This window comes from Corvus kubaryi, unplaced genomic scaffold (assembly GCF_017639235.1).
Source record: "Corvus kubaryi isolate FWS band 111438036 unplaced genomic scaffold, C.kubaryi_AGA036_p1.0 37398, whole genome shotgun sequence".
In the NCBI taxonomy this organism is placed as follows: domain Eukaryota; kingdom Metazoa; phylum Chordata; class Aves; order Passeriformes; family Corvidae; genus Corvus; species Corvus kubaryi.
Window position 1 is genome coordinate 22,374,560 of NW_024581137.1, and position 23,523 is coordinate 22,398,082.

At 39.7% G+C, this 23,523-nt stretch overlaps 1 protein-coding gene and 1 long non-coding RNA gene across 4 annotated transcripts in view; one reads left to right on the plus strand and one right to left on the minus strand.

Moving 5' to 3' along the window:
- Positions 1-8,980: 8,980 nt before the first annotated feature.
- KCNH8 (potassium voltage-gated channel subfamily H member 8) overlaps positions 8,981-23,523 on the minus strand; it is a 175,596-nt gene continuing 161,053 nt past the window's right edge. For all 3 annotated transcript variants that reach the window (XM_042043885.1, XM_042043884.1, XM_042043883.1), the window contains 2 exons: positions 22,544-22,620; positions 8,981-12,038 (listed from right to left, as the gene is read on the minus strand). In XM_042043885.1, the coding sequence (XP_041899819.1) occupies positions 11,328-12,038; positions 22,544-22,620 (788 nt within the window). In that variant the 3' untranslated portion in view covers positions 8,981-11,327. The remainder of the gene's footprint in view (positions 12,039-22,543; positions 22,621-23,523) is intronic.
- Positions 11,005-23,485, plus strand: LOC121671727. Its single transcript, XR_006018586.1, has 2 exons — positions 11,005-11,090; positions 20,573-23,485. It is a non-coding gene; the product is annotated as an uncharacterized LOC121671727 (long non-coding RNA).

Sequence of the window (23,523 nt, forward strand, 5' to 3'; positions counted from 1 at the left end):
TGTAGCAGCAGTGAGGCTTGCACAGCTGTGCATGCAGAGTCAGCAGATGTGCTGCATGTTGCTGGAACACACTGTCTGCCTTCTTGCCTCTGAAAATACTTGACTGAGGCAAACTTTATCCTCGTGGGCACTAAAGTGAGCAAGTATTTTTCAGATGTGATTTTTATGTCTGATGGCAGGTTAAGGAAAAGGGCTGCTGGGCTGCTCTTGCAAAGCTGGGATTGCAGGTGTGATATAAACCTTACGCAAAGCTTTCAGAGACTTCCTTTTATTCTACCTTGCACACGCAAAGAGGCTAATTAATTATCAAACTGGCTGGCATAATTCAAGCATCTGCTCTCAGAAACTTAGTAAGTGCAGTTACAGAAACTGCTATGCTATCCAGCCCTCACCACAGACAACCCTCCCATGCGTCTTGTTTGTAGGTACTCTATTTTTCACAGAGCATAGTCCTGGGAATCCTTTAGCATCTGTGCTTGGAAGCACTTTCTGCTCTCCTAGGGCTCTGTTGCCTAGTGCAGCTCACACTGCTCTTCCATGGCTGGGCAGCAGGGCAGGCAGGGAGTCCACCCCTGCCTGCTGCCTCTGGGCTGGGCAGAGGGACCTATGCCCAGGAAGCCAGCTGTTCTGCTCCTGCCTCCCTGCAAGCCATTGTGGGACCTTGGATGAATTTTTCATGCTCCTTTATCTCTTTGTGCTACTCCTTTTTTTTGTTAGGTTGAAAGCTCTCTGAACTTTGTATTATCTCCATACACTGTGGTGAATACAACAGACCCCTGAACTCTTTTAGGTGCTCCAGCTTCTATCACAATGTGAATAATTGCTAAACTAAGCTCCATATGAGGGCGTTTATTTTCAAATACAATTTTCTTATTGAAGCAAAGGGCGACCAATGCTTCAAAAGCCTCTGTGCTGTGCTATGGCTCTGGTGAGGATATTGTCAAATGTCCCTGAGGGTTTTTACAGTTCCCCTGTTTCATTTTTCTGCTAGTAAGTAGCTGTGTAGACATCAGCTTTTCATAACAGCCGGTTGCTCAAAGACTCTGTTCTTACCAACAGTTGAAAGAATGCTTACTTTTACATATTGGTATGCACCAGGAATAGGCAGCTTATCACCTTGGGTGCCCTGTTGCAGTGGGGATACCGCAACACGCATATATCAAACCAGGAGTCCCGTGGAAAGGAAATACATATGGACAGACAGATTCTTGCTAGATATTTCAGAGATGTTTATTTCTCCAGCCGCATGGCCGGGGCTCTGCTGAGGAACTGTTCCAGTCACGGGACCAAGGGTCCTTCTGCCCGCGCAGGGAACACAAACCAACCCATGGGAACGAGGCTGAGCAGGGACAGGGAAACCCCGTGTCTGTGCCCTCAGGGCCCCTCTCCCAGGGCTCCATGGCAGGGGAGGGACCCCAACACCTCATCCGTTTTATTTTAATAAAAGGAGAATGAAAACAACTGGATAAACATAACAAGAACCGTTTCAAGACAAAACAAGCCACCCTCCTGAGTCTTTAAATGTCCAAACAGATTCTCTGGAACATCTTAGGGCTGACAGAAGGGAGACAGAATTCTCTGAGCATGCTTTGTGGGGAAACTGAGGCAGGAGAGGGTTTAACTTCTTCCCTCCCCCTTTTCATCCCCCACTCGGCATTGGAAAGGGATTTTTGGGGAAACAATTGGCAAAAGCATGGTTTTGTGAGGGAAACCATGGATGAAAAAACGGATTGGGAATACACTGGGGGTAATAGGACATAGGGTAAAAGGGAAAGGTGGGATTAGGAAAGGGAAACTGTAGGGGGGGCTTACAATGGAGATATTGTCTAACATGACTACGATTTTTTGCATATATACTACCTTTTACAGGAACACCATCAGGCCCAGTGACCTGCGATGCTTGTAACCCTTTTCTCCCTAGTACAATATTAAATTCCACCACCTCTCCATCTCCCAAGCTTGGGATGCATTTTCCAGGGTTATTCTTTTTAATAGCAGTTCTATGCACGAATATGTCTTGCTGGTTGTCACACCTTGTTATAAAACCATAATTTTGCTTAACATTATACCATTTTACTATCCCTAAGGTCTTAGTTACTATGATCTTTTTCCGAGTGGCTGCTGTTTTTTGTCTCGCTGCGTCTTTGCTCTCTCCTTCGGTCGCTCCCGTGTTGGAATTGTCGGGGCTGCTGGTGCCTGCGCGCTCTTCCCGGGGTCGCGTTCGGGGCTGCGCGGGCCGGGCCGGGCCGCGCCGCTCAGTTCTCCGTGCGTCGCCTCCTCTGGTCGCAGCTTCGCTGTCGCTGCCGGGCGCTGTACCCACGTCTCGGCCGGGCCCCCGAGCGACGACCCCCCCGCGCCCTGCTCCAGCGCGCGTCTCGGCTGGGCGCGGCTCCGTTCCACCGCCGCTGCCGCCAGCCGCTGCCCGCGCGCCTCCCCTCTCGGTCGGGCGTTCACGGGGCTCGCTCCACCACGCGCTGCGCAGGGCCGGGCAGACACCGCCGGGTCCCGCTGCGCCTCGCTCCGCCGCCGACACTGCGGCTCGCTTGGCTCCGCCCGCACGCGGGAACTGCCTCGCTGCTGCTCGGAGAGCGCTCGGTGCACGTGGCCTGGGCCGCACGGTCCCTGCGCCAGGCTTCCCTTCGCCAGGACACAGCTGACATTGCTCAACAGTCTCGGTAACTAAATAATATTCACGAAAATATTCTTCCATCGGCATATATTTTGACTCCAGTATTAACTGTGTCCAAACGGTTTTCCAAAAACCCTTGGTAAGAATTAAATCCCAAGAAACATAGAAAAAGTTCTTAAACAACCATGCCAGGAAGTGTTTCAGTTCTTTCTGAGCTTGAATCAAGCTAAAATTCACAAATCGTTGTTCAAGAATCATTTTAAGTTTAAGATAAATGTCCATATGCGGCTCTGAGAGCCAAGAGTCTTCCCACGGTTCCTCCATAGTTTAGATATGGAATAGCAAAGCAAAACCAAGAAGAGGAATCCAAAGTTTCCAGGGTTTACTCACACAAATCAGTCGCTTAGGGATCGGGGATCGTTCTACTCACAATTCTCCACCATTTGTTGCAGTGGGGATACCGCAACACGCATATATCAAACCAGGAGTCCCGTGGAAAGGAAATACATATGGACAGACAGATTCTTGCTAGATATTTCAGAGATGTTTATTTCTCCAGCCGCATGGCCGGGGCTCTGCTGAGGAACTGTTCCAGTCACGGGACCAAGGGTCCTTCTGCCCGCGCAGGGAACACAAACCAACCCATGGGAACGAGGCTGAGCAGGGACAGGGAAACCCCGTGTCTGTGCCCTCAGGGCCCCTCTCCCAGGGCTCCATGGCAGGGGAGGGACCCCAACAGTGCCCTATACTTGTTACTGCTGAGAGTTCGGTCCTAAAGGAGACTGTTAATGATTGCATTGGATCTGGCTGAGATGGAGTTCATTTTACATCTCCCAATCACTGCCCTTTTCTCAAAACTCTCATTTTCCTGGATTTCAGCCCCAGAAAGACTAGTGGGGTGACCCTGTATGCCAAACACCCTCCAAATCTTTTCTATCAATCCCTTCCACATATGGACAGGGGAGACAAAATATAATGAAGGGTTCATGGATTGATACAAGGTCTGAGATCACTCAGCAAATACTGTCACGGTCAAAACAGACACAATTTTGTGATATTATTTGAATTTATTACTGACAAAATCAGAGCAGGACAATGAGAAGTAAAAACAGACCTTAAAACATCTTCCCACCTCCCCTTCGTCCTTCCCAGCTCTACCTCCTCCCCCTCAGCAGTGCAGGGAGGCAGAAAATGGGGGTTATGGTCAGTTCATCACATGTTGGTCGTGCCACTTCTCAGGGAGAGGAGTCTTTCCCCTGCACCAGCGTGGGGTCCCTCCCACCGGAGACAGTTTTCCTGAACTTCTCCAACATGGCTCCATCTCACAAGCAACAGTTCTCCATGAACTGCTATAATGTGGGTCATTTTCCCACAGGGTGCAGTCCTTCAGGCACAGCCTCGTCCAGCCTGGGTCCACAGTGTCATAAGTCCTACCAGGAAACCTGCTCCAGTGTGGGCTCCTCTGTCCTTGGGTCTGCAAGTCCCTGCCAGGAACCTATTCCGGTGTGGGTCTCCCCCACAGGCTGCAGGTGGATCTCTAAATCCGTGTTGACCTCCATGGGCTGCAGGGGCACAGCTGCTTCACCATGGTCTGCACCATGGGCTTCAGGGGAACCTCAGCTATGATGCCTGGATCACCTCCTTCTCCACTGACCAAAAACTGCAGAGTTTTTCCTCTCACTTATCCTCACCCTGCTTTTCTTTGGCTGCAATTACGTATGTACAAGAATTTTTTAAATTCCTTCTTCTTAAACTTATCACAGAGGTGTTCCCACAATTTCTGATTGCCTCAGCCTTGGCCATCAGCAGATCCATCCTGGAGCTGGCTGGCATTGGCTCAGCTGGACATGGAGGAAGCTTCTGGCAGCTTCTCACAGAAGCCACCCCTGTATCCCCTTTCTGCCAAAGCCTATAATCAATAATGTTTTACAAAAGACCGAGCAGCAATTTTCTTGTTATTAAAAAAGCTTTTCATGTTGTTGGAGAGATGGCGAATAAGGAATTCTTGCCTTATCTCTGATGTGGTACAAGTGCCAGTAACTATTTTTATGGTCTATATATACATTCATCAGAGATTTTGTGGCACAATCTGTAATGCAAACTGGTAATTCTGTATGGGAAAAAACAAGCAGGTGATCGCATGTCTTTGTACACATTTCAGCTGCTTGACAATCATGACTCAGTAATATTTTAAAATGCTTTATGACACAGTGTAGCATTCAGAGAATGTGTGTGTTGGTGGTGTTGTTCCTGTCCATCCTGTGTCATGTCCTTGCCTCCCACAACTTCATTGCAAATAAAGGCACAGAAGAGAATTTTGATATTTACTTTTGGAAAATAATTTCAGACTAATGTGAGTGAGATGAAAAATATTTTCTATTATGTGTTTATCATTTTCCTTTCCTAAAACCAAATATAATGCAAGAAACCTGTTCATATACTACAGGCTTTAAAATTCTGCTTAGAAGCTATTTGCATGGTTACTAAAATAATGTTGGCATTTTTATGGTAAGAATATGAACTGTATTTCTGTGGATCAGTGCTGTGCAGGGGTGGGGAAAAAAATCCAGCAGCACTCTATATATGTGTTAAGTTAAAAATCGTGTAAGAAAACTCAGGAAGTAAATGATTGACAATGCTGGCCTTTAAAAAGGCATAATTAGTCTGTAACATTACCGCCTATCGAGGCTGGTGCTTCCAATTTGTCTCAGGGTGCTGCTGTTTTTGTCCTGTGTCTGACTGCAGAGTCAAAAAGGAACGGGCGCGTGGGATTTGATTGTTTGTACATAGGGAGGTTGACACTGCGCGGGATTTTTTTATCTCCTTCTTGAAAGAAGCTTTGCTTTCTTTGAAATGTTTTGAATTTTTTGTGAGGTTGATAACACAGCACCTAGGATAACATTTGAAAACTGAGGAAATGTTTCTCATAAAGCCATTGGAGGAAGCATTTATTTCATGTCATATTAATTCTGTTGATATTTTATTCTGTGGCTAGATACATGGTAGCCATTTACAATTGTAATACATAATTTGTAAAATTCAGTGTCATAAAAAATAAAGATCTTTACTATTTTTTTTTTCTACCTTTCCATTTCTTGGTCATGTATAAGACCTTTGGATTTACCGCAGAAAAAAAATCAGCAGGTTCCATGAGAATAAATTAAGTGTTAATCTCTTGGAAATAAATGCATAGACTTAAAACACACCATCAAGGCAGAAATGTAAGAATACTTTCTAAATCTTAAAATTTAAAACAGTTTGAAATTGGAAGGTACTGCTTTTCCTCTTGCACATCTTCTGTGGTTCCAAGTTCTGATCGACATGAGTCTTTAAACTCTTAAACATCATTAACTTGCTTCTTTGAGAGTTTTCCAAAGACTGGGAAATTCCGGTATCAAGGTACATAGGAAATAAAATTTTCTTTTCATCATCCGGTTTCTCTAAATGAAAGGATCAGATCTGTGTCATTTCTTTGTGGTTTTGAAGCCAGGAATTGCTGTTTCTTGTCATTGTTGTTGCCACTGACTATGTATGATAGGAGAAATGAAGAGACACCATGGGAAGGAAATTTTATGAAATACACAAGAGATCAGTGATTGGTCTGGGAATGTTGTGATTTTTATGCTCATCTTGGAAGGGGTAAAACCAATTATGTATGTGGAATTATCTAACAAACTTGCAGCTGTGAATTATTTTTAATAGTATTTAACTATTTTGACAATTTGCAGATACTGAATGAGATGAGCTTAGATTTCTTGTTATAAGCTATTTGATTTTCTGAGTGAAGCAAAGGCTCAGTACTATGTAGGCCACTGGAATTGATGACAGCTGGGCAAATTCCTCTTACTGAGATAGGGGAGTGATCCAGCAAATCAAGCACCAGTCCTTTCCCTTTTCTTACTGCTTACTCCACTGCTGCCTAAATTATCAGCTATAACCTCATTCTTTTCAGGCTGTGGTAAGTTGTTAGAAACATTTTTCTAGAACATGGGAATGTGACTGTGCACTTTCTGTGGTAGTCCCAGCAGCAGAAAATATCTAAAGTGTGTCCCACTGAGAGAGATGTGAGGACCATGTGCTTTTAAGTTAAGGAAAGAAGATGCAGAAAATGTTGAGAACAGTTTGTTTCATCCAAAACTTCATTTGTGAAACACAGGATTTTTTACAAGCTACCAGGTGAGGTTATTGACACAGTGTGTTACAAAATTGCCTGATAAAGGGAAATGTATTGAAATCTTCTGTGCAGTTAGCAGATGGACTAATTAGAGTAAGTTATTTGTGGTAGATAACCAGCCAATGGTCAAAGCAAGGTTATTGCAGGAGCTGGTGGTTATGATCTGTAAAAAGATGAGAAGTATTTGCAGAATTTGTGATAAGCTGTGTTTCTTAGATTGAATCTAGTAGGTACCATGGGCACAAGACAAATACATATCTTTAATGATGTATCTGAAGCACAAGACAGATTTCCTACTTTTGGTATTTTTGTTTGTTTGTTTGTTTGTTTTCCAGTGCGTCTTTTTCCATTTTTTTCCTTTTTTCCCATTGTCAGTGAAAGCAACTGCAGCATTGTGAGAATATAACAGTGCAAGAGATTTTGGTTAGAGATCTGTGGTTTACTGCCTGAATCTTGACCAAATATGGTGTCCTATTGCATGACTGATTTCAGTAACCATTTAGTTTATTACTGGTAGGATGATTCTTAATAGAAAAATTACCAGGAAATGAGGAAAGACATGGTGTAGTTTGATGAAGTTAGAGAGAGGATATAAAACTGAGTGAGTGAGGAAAACAAGAGAGGGAAACAAATAAAAAGAGGGAAAATAAATACAGTTACTGTACAGAAGAAGAAACTGACAGTGATGGAAAATGCAGGAAATGTAGCAAATTTAGGAAGTAAACTGATGCAGAATGAGATGGAAAGAACAATCCTTAACAAAAAGCGATCCTATTTTTTATTTTTGTAAAGCTTAGTGTGAAAAAGAATAAATTCAATTGTCTGAGCTGGGTGGTTGGATGTTAGGGCGTGGGATGCTTGTATTGATTTTTCATTCTGAGCATTTTTGAAGGTAACATGAAAACATTACAGTGGTTGTTGCTTTAATCCCAGATATCCTCAATGGCTACTCCGTGCGTAGAATTAATATGTCCATGGCAATCCTGCTTAGATACTGTTTCATTCCAAATGTACGTGCCTTCACATTTGTCCCTGTGAGTTGTCATTTCACCTTCAAAAGTGAATTTTTTTGCACTGGTTGCAGATACCTCCCAACAAAACTTGCTTGAGGAATGCTTTTCCTGGGAGTTTTCATAGTATGATGGTATCAGGGAATTTAAAATAGTACAACTCCTCAAGACCTTCCTCTTTCCTTACTTGATTTTGGCCAGGTGTGCTGGTCTTGGCTGGGATATTTAATTTTCTTCACACAGGTCTTCATACCAGCCCTTCACAGCAGCTGGTATGGAGCTGTGGTTTGAATTTGTGCTGAAACAGGGTGATGAAAGAGAGAGGTTTTGTTACTACTGAGCAGGGCTTACACAGAGCCAAGGCCTTCTCTATTCCTCCCCCCACCCAGCAGCAAGGGGGCTGGGGGTGCACAGGAAGTTGGAGGGGACACAGCCAGGACAGCTGACCCCGACTGACCCAAGGGACATTCCATACCATGTGGTGCCATGCTCAGCACATTAAAGCTGGAGGAAGAAGGCATGGAGGGACATTTGGAGTGATGGCTTTTGTCTTCCCAAGTCACTGTTCTGTATGATTGAGTCCTGCTCTCCTGGAGACGACTGAACACCTGCTGCCCATGGGAAGTAGTGAATTCATTCCTCGTTTTGCTTTGCTTGCATACACGGCTTTTGCGTTCCCTATTAAACTGCCTTTATCTCAACCCGTGAGTTTTCTGGCTTTTACTTTTCCAGTTTTGATGCTTATTCTGACAGGAGGGAAATGATTGAGTGGCTGCATGGGGCTGGGTGCTGGCTGGGGTTAAACTACAACACCTGGAATGAACTCTTGTCTGAAGTTCCCTGAGCTTTTCCCTGGAAGGCAGTACACTCACTTGTGTGATGCCCATCTTACAGAATCTCTGCAATTCAGCAGTATTCCTTGAAACTATGGCCAATACAAATGGTATAGTGTTTGCCAGCTTTGTTCAGGATGTTTTTGACAGTTGCAGAAACAAGGAACAATTTAGGAAAGATATCCTGGTGTTATTTCTTCATAATTACTGCACATGTGTTTTTTTAAATTTGAGAATTAAATGTACAACAGTAAAGCTATGGCTATGTATGTGAAGAGATTTTTTGTGTTTCCACTGACCTTTTTAAACTTTCGTACAAAACTGACACAAAAACTCCAGAACAAAACATCCAGTTTTAATCTCATGACACCAGTGTTTATACTGGAAAATAAAAACAATGCCAAAACTTTAACTTATATACATAATGGTTTATGTGTCCTAAAATGAGAAAGCAAATGCTTCTCCCAGTTTATATGTGTAATGGGAATTGTTAAATGACATTGAGAATTAGGCATGGTGTGTTTGTGCATTCTCAGTCAATAGCTGTGATATGGTGAGCTGAGGAATCAGGATTAGTGGCCAGCTGTGCCACAATGTGCCTGTGCATCCCAAGGAACCAGCACCTGTGCTCCATGGCTATAGGGTGCTGAGGTGCAGTGGGGCTCTGCCAGTGTGGTCCTGCCCTGGGTGTGGGGGGCAGGCAGCCCTCCCCCAGCCTCCTGCCCAGTGCTGAGGCGGGGTGGGTACCAGCAGATGGCTAAAGGTGAACCGGGATTGTTTGCAGAAATACCATAGACCTGTACTTGCTACTGTATTTGCTACTATCTGTTATTATTATTATTACTATTATTATTAAATTTCTGGGATATGCCTCATTTAATCAGCACTTCTCTATTTAACTTTAAACTAGGTGAAAACTGGAATAGAGGTAAAGTAAGAAACCCTGGATATAAACACTCACATTGGAGTGTAGACACACTGGCAAAATTCAGGCAGCCCAAAATGAGAGATGACACTTCACCCCTAATTTGTACCAGTGGGAAAATGGATGTGAAAGGATAAAATTTGGGCACAGAGTATCAGCTGGGGTTTGTGTTCCCGCACACATCCAAATGTTAACGATAATTTCAGTCTTTGAAGTTTTCATAAAAAAACCCAAAGCAACCTCTTAAGGAAGTTAAACCTAAATCTGTTCTCTGTAAAAATTTCAGTTTAATAACCACCAGTTTGCATTAATTATTAAATGTAACTTAGTTTACTTATCCATTTTAGGGCACTGATTTTGTCTTGCAAGCATGTTTTTTTTTAGAAAGCTAGCTAAAAATATATACTTACGATGTACACTGCACATCTTTAAGTATATAAATCAAAATTCCAGTGCAAATCTGTAGCTCTGGTTGCACTGTAGCAATATGTTTCTAGTACATTAAATACTGGAAAAAAAAATTGGGGGGCATTAAGTCAGATTCTGGATTAAATAATTTGCCAAACGTATAGTATCTTTTTTCTTTATTCTGACTAAAAATCAAAGCTAGTTTTTAGAGATGAAACAAAGAAATCATTAAATAAATAAATATTCTAATCTTATTTCTTTGATTCAGACTAAATAATTGTAATTTTCTCCTTTAATATTTCTCAATTTGCTCAATGGTTTTCATCCCTTTTAATTTTCTTATCCAGCTATAAAACCCCTAAAGAGGAATGCATTGTAAAATGTTGACTTGTTCTTACAAATGACAGCACAATACTAAGACACAAACCAAGAGTACTTAATGATATCAGTATGACAACTCACTTTTTAAGTAGTGATAGCTTATCATAGGATACAACATTCCAGCTCTTTTATTTTTTTAAATAAAATAATACCTTAATTTATTTGTATTCCACCAGAATGAGTACATTCGTTGCAAATTGCATGCACATAAAAGGGAATCCATTTGTAAACTACATAATATCTTAGTAATAAATAGTATTTGATCTAATACATGATGGTAGTGCATTTCTTGTTAAAACTGCAAGCCTTTACGAAAATGAAACCAAACTCTTATTCTCTTTATAAATATTTTAAATAATTTTTAGGTATATGGTTCATACCAAGTATATAAAAATAGTGGTTTTAGATAAATTAAGAGATTTCATTTACATGACAAATAACGTGCAACAACTAAGCACTCTCTAGCAGCTCTATTTGGTTGATTGTCTAGATGACATGCAGCGAATATTGTCCCTTTGCCTTCACAGAACTGACAAAAAGACCAGCAGGACCCACGATCACCTGAAGCAAACAGTGCCATAGCTATTGTTTGGGAACAACGGTCAGACACTCAGGGAAAACCTTTGCTTCGATGAACAAAAGCCACCCATGACAGTTCTTTGTGCTAGACTTCCAGCTGCTCTGACCCTCAGGGTCTTTGGACTATCACAAAAGTCTGTCAAACAGACAAGTAAGTTATATCTGTATTCAAAATGTTTTTCAACATGCTTCTAGAATCTAGAAATTTATTGTTTTTTCTATACTATGAACCAATATTACCTTTTCTTACTTTCTGTAAGTCTGAATTTTCATGTTTGTAAATCTCCATGATCGCCAAAACAGAGATCAAATAAAGCAGTCATGCAGTACTCTCTAAACGTAAAACTGGCAGCTGTGGAACATGCTTTGAGTACCACTTTGCTGTGTCTCATACATCTATGGCTTGGCAATCTTTATCTTTAAGATCCCTTGTGCTTGTCACAATGTCTATTGGGAAATCTGGGGTCTGTGCAGAAGTTACTCTGGCTGTTGCTTCCAGGTCCCACGATCCTGGCAGGTTCTCAAGGCTTAGTGAGCTGATTGCTCCTTGGCTAAAGCTCTCTTCCTCTGATCTGCTGGGCAGCACGAGGTGTAATGATGCCTCTGATGAAGAGCATACTGAAGGAGAAAGGGTTGCTGAAATAGACTGAAGAGGAGTCAGGGTAGTGTCTGAATGGGGAGAGGTGCATCTTAAAAATTGCAGATTGTCTTTCTGAATTACCTGATACTGGGAAGGGGAATTTTGAAGGCCTGTTGTATAACAAAATTCACCATCCATAGAATTTTGCGGGTTGGGTTCAGTCCTTTGGGGACTGCTGCCTACAGAAGACAGGTCTGTATTCCAAATGTCACAGAATGTGTTTCCACGACAAAGTTGTGCTTTGGTGCAAGCGAAGTTCCCAGCTTGCCTGTGCGAGCAAGGTTGATGTGTAGTCCAAGCCACTCGAGACTGCAGACTATCCAGTGTGGGACTTCGAGATAGGCTGTGCACAGCACAGAATCCTGGAGCCTTCTGGGACGTGAGCAGGTTCTCCAGAAGGTGCATCACATTCTTCATATCCTTACGTAATTGTGAGACTTCTTGACTTAAAGTTGTCATCTGTTATGAAAGGGCAAAATATCACAGTATTTATTCATGCACCATGCATAAAGTATGCACATACATCCCTTTTTTCCTTCTAAAAATGGCAGCTTTGATTTATGGCACGGTGTCTCTACAGTAAAGAAATATGCTCTGCTAATGTATATGGGGAAATAGTCCTTCCAGCTACTTTAATTCACCTGATTTTAAATGATTCTCTGTCTGTAAAAATTGGTCATAGGGTCAGAGCTGAGATGACTTCCAGAGGCAGTATGCCACCAATATTTTCTTGATCAATCATTAAATATTTTCAACCATAAACCTTTCTTATTAAACAATTTTATACTGATGAATTACATAAAAATGAGGTCTTGTGAAATCTTGTGTGTGCAAAACAAAGAATCAGATTTTTTATTAGACCTTTTCTCTTAAATGCTGAAACTACTGATAGCATCCAGTTGGTTACATAAAGTACATGAAGTCTTTCCCAACACTGCTGCTTCAGGAGGGGATCAGATTGGCAAGTTCTGAATTTCTGTTTTAAAGTCGACTGGCATATGAGCATTAATGGGGACATTTGCTAGGACTTTATAAGGATGTTCTGGGCAATGAAAAGTCTAGTTCAAACATAAAAGTAACCCACTCACCATTTCAAATGGTAGAAATTAAATTTGTCTCCATGATAGCTATCAATCTATTCTGGGTCAAAGCACTGTCATTATCATTAAAATAGTTTCTCTTACTGGTGATACTTTGTTGAAAAAAAGACATGACTGCACATTCTTCTTCAAGCCACATGTCAAAAAGAAAAAAAGCTATTTCAGGAGGCCTTTCTTTGACTCAAGTAAAGACATCACTGATTAAATGATCTGCACAGATTAATTTTCATATAACCAGAAGTAGAAGTATAATTTTCATTTTTCTGGCAGGATAGTTCTGAAGAAATCTGCTGGAAAGACATTTCAGGCTGATTTGATTGGGTTAATACAGGCACAATAATTATAAAGAAATTTGGAGAAGAAAGTAGGAAGCTCCAATACAGCTCCTATAGATCTATTCATTTTTCTCTGAGCAAAGAGGTCAAACCCAATATATTGTTCAATAGTTTTGTAGTGATCAGGCTGCCTCTGGAGAGAAAATCCTTAAAGGGGGGAGACTCTTGAGTGGCAAGTGACAGGATCTTCCTGTGTCTCTGCACTTCTCTTTCTTTCTACCTTGTTTAATTGAGTCACAGTAGGTAGAAAATAACCATGAGATCCTCTTCCTACACCTGAGATTAAGCTTTGAATGCTTGGTAACTTCAGTAAATGTGAGGAGTTAAAATATGCTGCCAAAGCATTTTGTGAACAGGCTTCCTGTGGGGTCTGAGCAGCCAGGGAAGGTTCTTGGTACTGTCAGGCTGTAAGGAAGCACACTGAGATTGCTGGACAAATCAACTGCACAAGAACTCCTGTGTTCTGTTGGTAACTAGGGGATGACATTGCAAAACATTCAAAAGCTTATTTGGGAAGAAAGGGGGAAGACAGACAATCAAACTCATGGCTGTCTAGATTCAGTGGTCATCAGTTCTTTTTAGGATCATCACTGGCCCCTACACTTAGTGGATACAGCAATGATTTTCTATATATAATTTCCCAACTTGTGTCAATTTTTCAGGGCCTTCTGCAGTTGTGCAAATAGAAGCATTGACACTACCTTATGAGTATGCACCTTATCCAAACTATGAATGCTGTGTGAAAATATCTGCTATTTAAAAATATCTTGTTTGGTTTGATCTATGTTTTTGTTTTCCATTTCTCATCACTTATGAGCTTTTTAGAAGTTTAATCATCATTTAACATGTTTCTTTTGCCAATTCATTGAGACAATACAGCAAAAATCAATTCCAGCATCAGCACTTGTGACAGCCCTGAATTTCTGTTCATTACAAGGTGCTCTAGTGCCCAGATACTCTGTTTTTGATATATCAGCTAGCTCATAGGGTGTTTTCTTCTCTCATAAGCTTGCTCTTCCACCAACGTAGGAATTGACCTGATAAACCCCTTTGAAGTAGATTTTAATGGTTTCCAGTAGTATGATAGTCAGAGTAGTTATGCCAAACTTACTCACCACTACCATTTAGTAAGATCTATTTGGACCTATTCTGGATGCCACATACACAAAAAAAAATATGTAGGTTTCATGATTTTATGAACTATTAATCTTACAAGATTAAACCTCCAGTATCGATACCACTTTTAATTTTCATCTGTCTCTATATTATTATAGTTCTATACATACATAGCATAGTAATGGTGTTCCTACCAATGCAACACTGTTTATACTATTATTTTTATACCCTGCAGAAATCTTTGAGCAGATGCAAATAAAAGGGTGTAATAGGGGGAAAAAAATCTTATCAGTACTATTAACAATTTCACAGTGTTTGAGAAAGTGCAAAAGAGCAGAGATTAAAAGCCAAAGGAATTTTATGTTTGTGAAAGAGAAATTGAAAGCAGAACAGTTTCCTCCTGAGGAAAAAGGGCTAATTCCTGGCATGCTGGTAAGGCTGCACTCTTTTCAGGAGCTCACTGATTATTGCTAGGCAAAACAGCTACTCATACAAATGGTTCCCACTGTGCTAGGCAGACAGCTTTAAAATTATATCTGAGATCCCAAATATACTTGAAATGCTGCCTTAACACTTCCTAGGACTTGAAAAAGATACTGCAATATTTCCGGATGTAGAAACTGGGTTTTATACAGATTTAGCTTCAAGTAGCAAGAGGTGCTTCTCAGACTGTTTGAAAGAAAAGTCCTGGTGCCTTTTTAGTAGACCATGTTATCAGGAAAGAATATATTCAAAATAGAGGTTAAAATAAAAATTTTACTAGATGTATTTTGTGTTTTCAAATTACTTGGACAGTTTCGGCAGAAAGTATTTTTCTTTACTACCGATATTAAACTGTTGAGCAGTTTGAGTACTTTGTTCCATGTAGTTAGGTAGGAATGATGTCATGTAAGATGATGATGGTGATTATTTATTTGTTTATTTTTTAATGACAGATTTGCAACTGGAATGCCTAGCTCTCATAATTGTTCCTGGATAAATCTGGAATAAGAATTTTTCTGATTAGAAGCTGATTCTGATTAGTACATTGGTATTTTTTTCTTTCTGTGTTTACTCCCTTTTGAAATTCAAACTTCAAACCCAGATATCTTCCTGTTATTACTCTTTCTGAACACCCGAAGAAGTGAGATGAATATTTGCTCCTTGAGTAATGGAAGTTGCATTTTGGCAAAGTGGAGGAGCTGCCTGGCTTGCACTGCATATTGCAGCTTCTCTATTCCCTTGCTTGGTCTTTCATTACTTCTTCTATTCTGCTTTTTCATGAAGTCAGGGAGACTTTCAGGTAGAGTGAGCTGTCTTTGAAGGCTCAGATTGACTAACTGCTGATATTCTTTTCCTTACTGACTACATTGTTGAATGAATGAAACAAGAAGTGAGTGGAGACAGACTCTTCACTGATCATCTGTCAGCAACTCTGTGGCATTGGTATTATGGTGACAGACATTTCTGATTTAATGGCTTTAGTAATAAAGCTAGTTGCAGAAGGAAAAAAATCCAGCGCAGCTAATCTGAGTTCAGATTAAATCTATAGGATTTGTGCAATGATATGATGATTCAGTTTCAGTGAAATAAATCCAGGAGTCTGGAAGGCTGTGCAATTTGTTTTACTGTGTGGGAGTAGGAAATTTGCTCGCTTGTCTGCTGACTCACTAGCCAGCTCTTTGGTAGTTCCAGTGACCAGTTTGTCTGGGTAAATTAGGATACCAAGATTATTGCTATTAAACACGTAAGGATAAAGTAGAGAAGTATAAAGGACTAGATTATTTAAATGTATTCAAGTCAACCGGGGTCCCATGAAATTCAGTCTAGAAAAGGGGTTCCCAAACTGCAGTTCTAATAGTAATTTGTGACTCTTCATTCAGAGTGAATCTGGCTGGTGGGAAGGAGGGAGGGGGGCAAGAGGAAAGTTGATTAGAGGTATGGAGCATCTCTTCTACAAGGAAAGGTTAAGAGAATTGGGATTTTTCAGCCTAGAAAAGAGAAGGCTTTGGAATAACCTAATTGAAGCCTTCCAGTACCTGAAGGGAGACTACAAGAAAGATGGAGGAGGATCACTTACAAGAGCATGTGGTAAGAGGACATGGGGGAATGGCTTCAAACTTAGAGAGTACGTTTAGTTTAGATATTAGGAAGAAATTCTTTACTGTGAGTGTTGTGAAGCACTGGAACAGATTGCACAGGGAAGCTGTGGATGCCCCATCCCTTGAGGTGTTCAAGGCCGGGTTGGATGAGTCTTTGAGCAACCTGGTCTAGTGGAAGGTGTCCCTGCCCATGCTAGGGGGGTTGGAACAAGATAATCTTTAAGAACCCTTCCAACACAAGCCATTTCATGATTCTATGACTGTTGGATGTGCAATCTGCCTTTAGGTTCACATAGAATCAGGACGGTGATGGCATAATTGTAGCAATAAGGAAACCAGGTTTGGAAATTACTGCTTCAAGGAATTCAGAAAGTATCAGGGACAAACTGACAGACTAGCTACTGATTGAGAGCAAATGGAGGATTGTGGAAATCCCAGGTGGCTGGGAGACAAGAAGCTGGCAATATGTGCTGATGAAAGGAAACCTGAGGTAGTATGTATGATTTTGGGCAAAAATATGAAGCAGACAATTTCTGTAAGCACCTAAAGGAATAGTTAAAAGAGAAGAGGCAACATTATGTTTCTTAAGAATAAACCTTGGCAAAACCATAATTCTTTTCTTTAACTGAAAAGCTGTTTAAAATATAAGAAGAAACTTTGGATGTAATATACACCTTGTTAGAAGACTTCTGAGATGTTACTGTCCACCTGACACTCTTCTAGAACTATTTTCTAGAAGAAAATATGAAGGAGATGTAATCACCATAAGCTGGATTCTTGAATGATTGGAATGGTTTATGATCAATAGTTTGCTGTCAACCATGGACATTTTAAGATATTCTTTTTAGCACCCTCTCCTGATCTGTTTTTATTTAATGTTTATTTTTAATGTCTAAATGGAATTCATGTTCACTTTTAAATATAAGTAATATGAAATTCAAGAAAGATAAATGTTAAACATTGCATCTGAAAAGAAAATGTCAGAGGCATGAATATAATATTCTGCCTATGCAGAGTATTATAGAAAAATGTCAGTGGAGTTCTGCTGAATGACACTTTGTGGACATTAATCATACTCCCAAGAAATACAAACAGGGTATTTTCTTTAATTGAACTCAAGAAGGGGGTTTTCTTCACAAGGAATTACTTAGGCTGCTTGAAATACAGCTGCCTGAGATTGTGTACTTTGTCAGTGATTTCGAAGATCTAACCAAAGACAATTCAAAAGAAAATTATACCAATAAAGTGTGGTAGCAAATGTAATGGGAAAAGAAAGTCAAACAGAATTTGGTTTGCTAAGATCTGCTGGAATCACATGTTTCCAGAATAAATTGACTTTAGGAGGAGAACACCAATCAACTTCTTACGATCTGCTAGGCAGAAAAGAAAAAGCAGTGAACTTGTGAACTTGCATACCTACAGACATTAACATTTAGGAAAATAGATGAGTGCAGGAACATTTTGAAATGCCTGTTAGAGATTAAGTGTACAATCATTGTCATCTGTCATGGTAGTAATATTTTTTACTCAAATTTGAAGTCAGCTTTTGTTGTCCGCTTGATTTGTATACTGCATGGTTGCCTCTCAGTTAATTCCTTTGTCTCAGGTGCCTTTCTGCCCTGGAAAACTGCAAGAGACTCACCACAGCATATGGGACTTATGCTATGTATGTACAGTGTGTTCTGCTTAAAAAGAAATAACCTAAGCTTTGGAGCATCAACTATTTTTGTTACCTTCATCAGCCAGTACCAATTAAACTAACATTAACAGAAGAACAAAGCTACCTGGTAAGGCGTCTCTACAGTTATCAAAGTATGAGAGCAGAGAGACAAAACAACAAGGTAGAAGTTCTTTGGAAACATGAATGTCAGTGCTAAAAGAGAAGATATATTTTAAAAAATCTTGGCAGGCAAAGTGCATTTACACTGCATGAATTGTTTAGAAAGCTCTTATTTCTTAATACAAATGATACTTGGTTTTATGTCTTGGCTTTAATGTGAAATTTACATGGCTAAAATCCAAAATGGATAGATTAGTTTTAATAGTTTTCATCATCTATAAATGTTGTTAGTTCACTTTTTGCCATATTTTTCTTGATTGAAAGATGTTTTAAAAGCAAATTACTGGGATAGCCTTGCTGCGAAGTAATTTCTCTCATGTGATAATATAGTTACGAACTTGTTAGAAAGAGCATGTATTTAATTATTCTAAGTCAAGTGAGTTCATTGTATGAACTCTCAAGTTGCAAATTGAACTTTAATGCTATATCCCCTGTGTAAAACTGAAAGCCTGATTAACTTCACAAAATTTTCTTTAGTGTCCCTGATTATCGTCTGCATATATTTTTAATAGTAAAAATGCTTTTTTTTTTTTTCTGTACTGAGAATGAGATTCATTTTTGGCAGCTGGATTTGAAATACATTTTAAAATAATATATGTATAAAATTTATGATTTGGAAAATAAACATATTTGCTCTAGGATTGTTCCTTTTATTAGATACAAGTTAAATATCTCTGTGAATATATTTTCTCTGTTCTGCATAAGTACCAGCTGCTTAGAGTATTCTAAGTACTTGCATTTAAAAAACCTAAAATTAAAAATAGCTGAATTTCCACTAAGTGCTCCTGAGCTAAATAGAAGGCAATTATCTAGCTCAAAACCTGACCCTATTCATATTTCCTTATGTTTGTTTGTTTTTCAGTTGAATGGGAGAAATGTGAACACTGTGTTCATTATACTGTTATAGTACTGTAATTGTGGGATCTACTAATATGGTAAAGCATGAAAACAGCCCCCAGATTTCTGAAGCTGAGGGAGGCTGCACTGAAGCTGGGTTCCATATGAGGAAAACAGGGGACATGACAAAGCAATCTGAGTTTGTCTGCATGCACTGCATGAGATTGCCTTTTTATCTGAGCTCAAAATCATGTACCCATGTAGCATGTTTTTGAATGGAGAATGTGTACATGTCATTAGGGGGAAAATGTGACTAATTTTGGATATTTCCTTATTTTAACTGGTCTATGTTTTGAAATAATTCAGATTTGAGTTTTGCAAACTGAATCAAAGTAAAAGTATTTCTTTGCTCTTTTCATACAGTGGCATTCAAATGATAGAGAGCTACAAGCCTAGTAGGATACAGGCAATGGGACAGTGATAGGCAGGTGCTTTAATCTAGATGTCTTGGCCGTCTGTATACCTCAGAAAATCTGCTTTGTGGTTTCCTATTTTTACTTCGTGGGCTCCTTAGTAGATATGTATGATTGCATCAGGTAAATGGTGCCTCTGAAAAAATGCTCAGTGTTCAGATACACTCATCTGATCAGCATTTGCAGACAAATGCATTGGAGAGATGCGATCAGGTGTACAGATCTCTGCAAAGGAAGGACACAGACTCGTAAGGCAGAATACTCTTCCTGAATTCTTGCTCTGCCTAGTTTGGAGCAGGTCTTCGAAACAAGCTTTCCCCAGCTCAGCAAAATGTACAATGCTGATAGATATTCAGTAACCTAATCTTGAAACTATTGCTTAAGTAATTGTGTTTTTACTGGAACAAGAACCTGAACCTTAACTCTCACCTGCTATATACTGACGGTACTGAGCTATAATGAATGTCATGCCTTCTTTATTCAGTGATTATTTATACTAAGTGTAAGGGACAAACATGGTAGGAGATAAATTAGTCCTATTCCGCTCCACCTTGCAATACTGAACTGGACATAAATTCCTGCATCAGCTTGGGTCCCATTCAGGCTCAATGAGCAGTGAGGTCAGGTGAGGGAATGAAGAAGCTGGTTAACTGGCTGAGCAGCCAAAGCATGGAGCTGTACAGCAGCAATTAGGGGTGTGTTCAAGGTTGTCTCACGTTGACTGTGCTGACTTTGGAGACTACTCTCCTTAGAGGAAGTCTGTGCATACATTACTACTAAAGTTAGTGTGGTAACAAATCTGAGAAGTGAAACCAAGGCCCTGAGTTGTGTTACTTTCTTAGGTAAATGAAACGTTCTTTGGATTATGTAGTGTATGCCACATACCCAAAATACTGCCAGGAGCTCAGCTGTATTTCTAAACTAGGTATAGCTAATTATGTAGATTTTTCTCTGGGGTAAAGTTTTCTTTGCTTTGCTAACAACAGACTGTATTGAAAGTCTGAATGGAAAGACATGTCTTTTTTCCCCACATGAACAGCCGAAATATTTCTAAGCTAACTAGTGAACTGTTGTAATACAATTGCCTTTCATGAAAGCAGTTATTTTTGCATTTGTTGATTGACTTCTGATCTCCAGTGGAAAACGTACTAATGACAGTGTTTACTGCTGTTGGCTACTTGTGACCTGTTTTCTCATATTTTCTTTACCAGGAGGAGACTGCATGTCTTTAATACAGAACTTCGTTTCTGACTCTGCTGGTATTTTGACTACTGCGAGTATTCTGCTGCAGCATCAGTGATCAGTTCCCATTACTGGTCATCATCAAATGATGAAAGCGCTGGGGCTACAAATATTCAGTACTTAATACAACAGCAGAAAACTCCAAGCAACAGCTACTGAGTATCAGCAAGGCTGCCCAGAGGCTCATCTGGGTAAGCACCAAGTCCATACTATCCATTCAGAAACTCCAGCTGGGGCATGTTTGACTACACGTAGAATATGAAATTAAGCAGCCTTACAGTCATGCAGTTTTTCCAATGTAAATTTTGATCCATGGGAGGACTAGGAGGTTACCCATCCATCTCTGGGATTTGAGCCCAGAATATTACCTATGAAATCTAAATCTAGTCCTACTGTCTGTTTTATGTTAATGTGAACAAACAACTTGTATAACGTTTTGATCAGATAGTATTATTAGGACAAAATTAAAATTGTATGTGGAGAGAAATGACCTTGAACATGTGGAGTTTTTTTCTTTTTTTTGATTAACATATTCCCCTGCCCCAAGATTTATTTATTTATCACTTTTCACTAGAAAAACAATGAGAAGCCTAGAACTGTTCCAGTTGAAATGTTTGTTTAATCCACAAGATCCCTGCCTTGGAACATCTGTCACCATGATACGTTTTCCAGTTGCCTCTTGCAGATAGCCACATAATACCTCCTCCTATTTCAAAAATTCCTGTTCTCAAAAGGGATGAATCAATATGACTTGTGTGTCTCAAAAGCATTATATAGGAAATGTAATTTCCTATCATAATGGTGGTGTCAATGAACATCTTGAAGATTTTTCTGAGTTCTTTGACCAAGTCCTATAAAAAAATATAGTTTTTCATGGCCCATAGTCAATGGGTCATAAGACTTTTGTCTGAACTCTACAGTTTGACATACGAATTAGGTGATACATTCGTAGTAACTAACTAACCATGCATGCACTCTTAGCTTAGGATGTTTAAGTTATCTAATCAAGTTAAGCTGACTCAGGATGAAAGAGGTTTATAAGCTCAATACTTTGTAAGTGGAAAATAATAACTAGATTAAGTGTACACAATATAGGAGGAGAAATAAAAATAAAATTTGACATTTCTGGTAGCCAGAGAGCTCAGGGAGGAAGTGAAACTGTGTGGTGGGACTTATTGAGATGTTTCCTCATGTAGAAGTACAAGGAATTGTCTGTAATCTTTTCACATTGAAAGTGAGAGTATGCTGGAAACAGATTTTAGTCTTTCAGTATAACTGTGAAGTTAGTCTGATGCTTTAATCTTGTTAGCTGAAGTGCTGCAAGGGCTGTGTATATGAGACAGCTTAGCCACAGAACATCTCTTTAGAGTTGGATTGATAGCTGATTACAGGTTTGAAGTTTTTAGAAGGGAGAAATAGAAAGCACCACTGAGTGCTATCGGCCCTGCATTCCTCAGGTCATATTGCTTGAGCAGGAAGGGTTGAACCTCTCTTTCATCCTAAGTAGACACAGGTAAAGTGATTTGAAATATTTTATGTAAATTTGAACATAAATGTATTTGCATTTCTTTCAAGGAAATTCTCTAAAAGCAAAACACGCATCAAGACAAAAAAATTTGGGAGAAGAAACTTGGAGAAGTAATGAGAGGAATGAGACACATAGAAACATACTCAGAAGAGATTAAATCCTGAGAAAATCAGATGCACTAGCCTCACTTTAGTTTTAGCCCTAGCATGTGACACAAACTTTTATGTAGGTTTCATGTAGAAAATTAATCTCAGAATGAGTTAAATCCCCAAACTGCCCTACACGTAGGAACCTCATCCAGTTTTGTAAGCTCATTTATAACACATTTATCACATTCTTGAGTTTTCTGAGTTTTCTCCAGCATTCCTTGATTCATTGTTAATATCCTTCAACCCCCACAAAATCTTGTTACCTCATTATTAAGCCTGCTGATCTGCTGTTTGGTCTCTTCTGCTTTGATAACGAGCACAGCAGCACCAATTTCAGCCTCTGAAAAGAATTCAAATTCATGTAAATGAGAAGAGTATGATCACTTGGAAACACTAATACTATTCTTGCACTTAACCAATGCATTAAATTTAAGCCCGTTTTGCAGTTGGCTAGAATGGAAATAAAACCATGTGTTTAACGTTTGGTGTACAATGTGTGAAAGGAATGAAAATAACAACCCTGGCGCCATCCATGTGGCAGCTCAACACTTTTTAAAAATCATAAATATGACTAAACTTTTATTATTATTTTCCTGTTTGGCTTTAAGAGGAGCTATATATGTCCTAGTTTCCTCCATGAAAAAGGGACATAGCTATGTGGGGAGTGTTACTTCTAAAAGAGCGGATGTTGGAAACAGTCACTGTCTCTTTTTAATCTTTTTTTTCCCCCCATCTTGACAAGTTCCATTGCTTTGTTGTGCTACTTTATCAACCTTTTCAGTCTGTAGGTCATTTAAGTCTTCCTAAAACCCCTTATTATTCAAGGCTTTCACTCTTTTACTTTTAAAAATCTATGTTCTTCCACGCTCCCTCACTTCTCTAAATGTCTTTAAAAAGTTGAGAGCCAAGTTTACACATAGGTTTCAATTTTGTCCTTGTGTTTAGTGCCTTCCATGACCAAAGGTTTGGAAGCATGAGGCAGATTCTACAGTACTTCTGGTATAACACATGAAAATCCAGTTCCCTCCACAAACTGTTTTATCATGAGTGTCTGTTAGCAGGAAAACTACAAATGACCTCTGGGACCTTGCTGTATTTTTCTACAGAACCAATTGTGACACTGAAATGGCACTGAGAGTACAAATATATGTTTAATCTATTTATGCCACTTTTGAGATCAAAGAAATAAATGGGAACAAAAAGCACTTTTGAAAACTTTCTCTAAAGAGTGATTTTCCCAGGC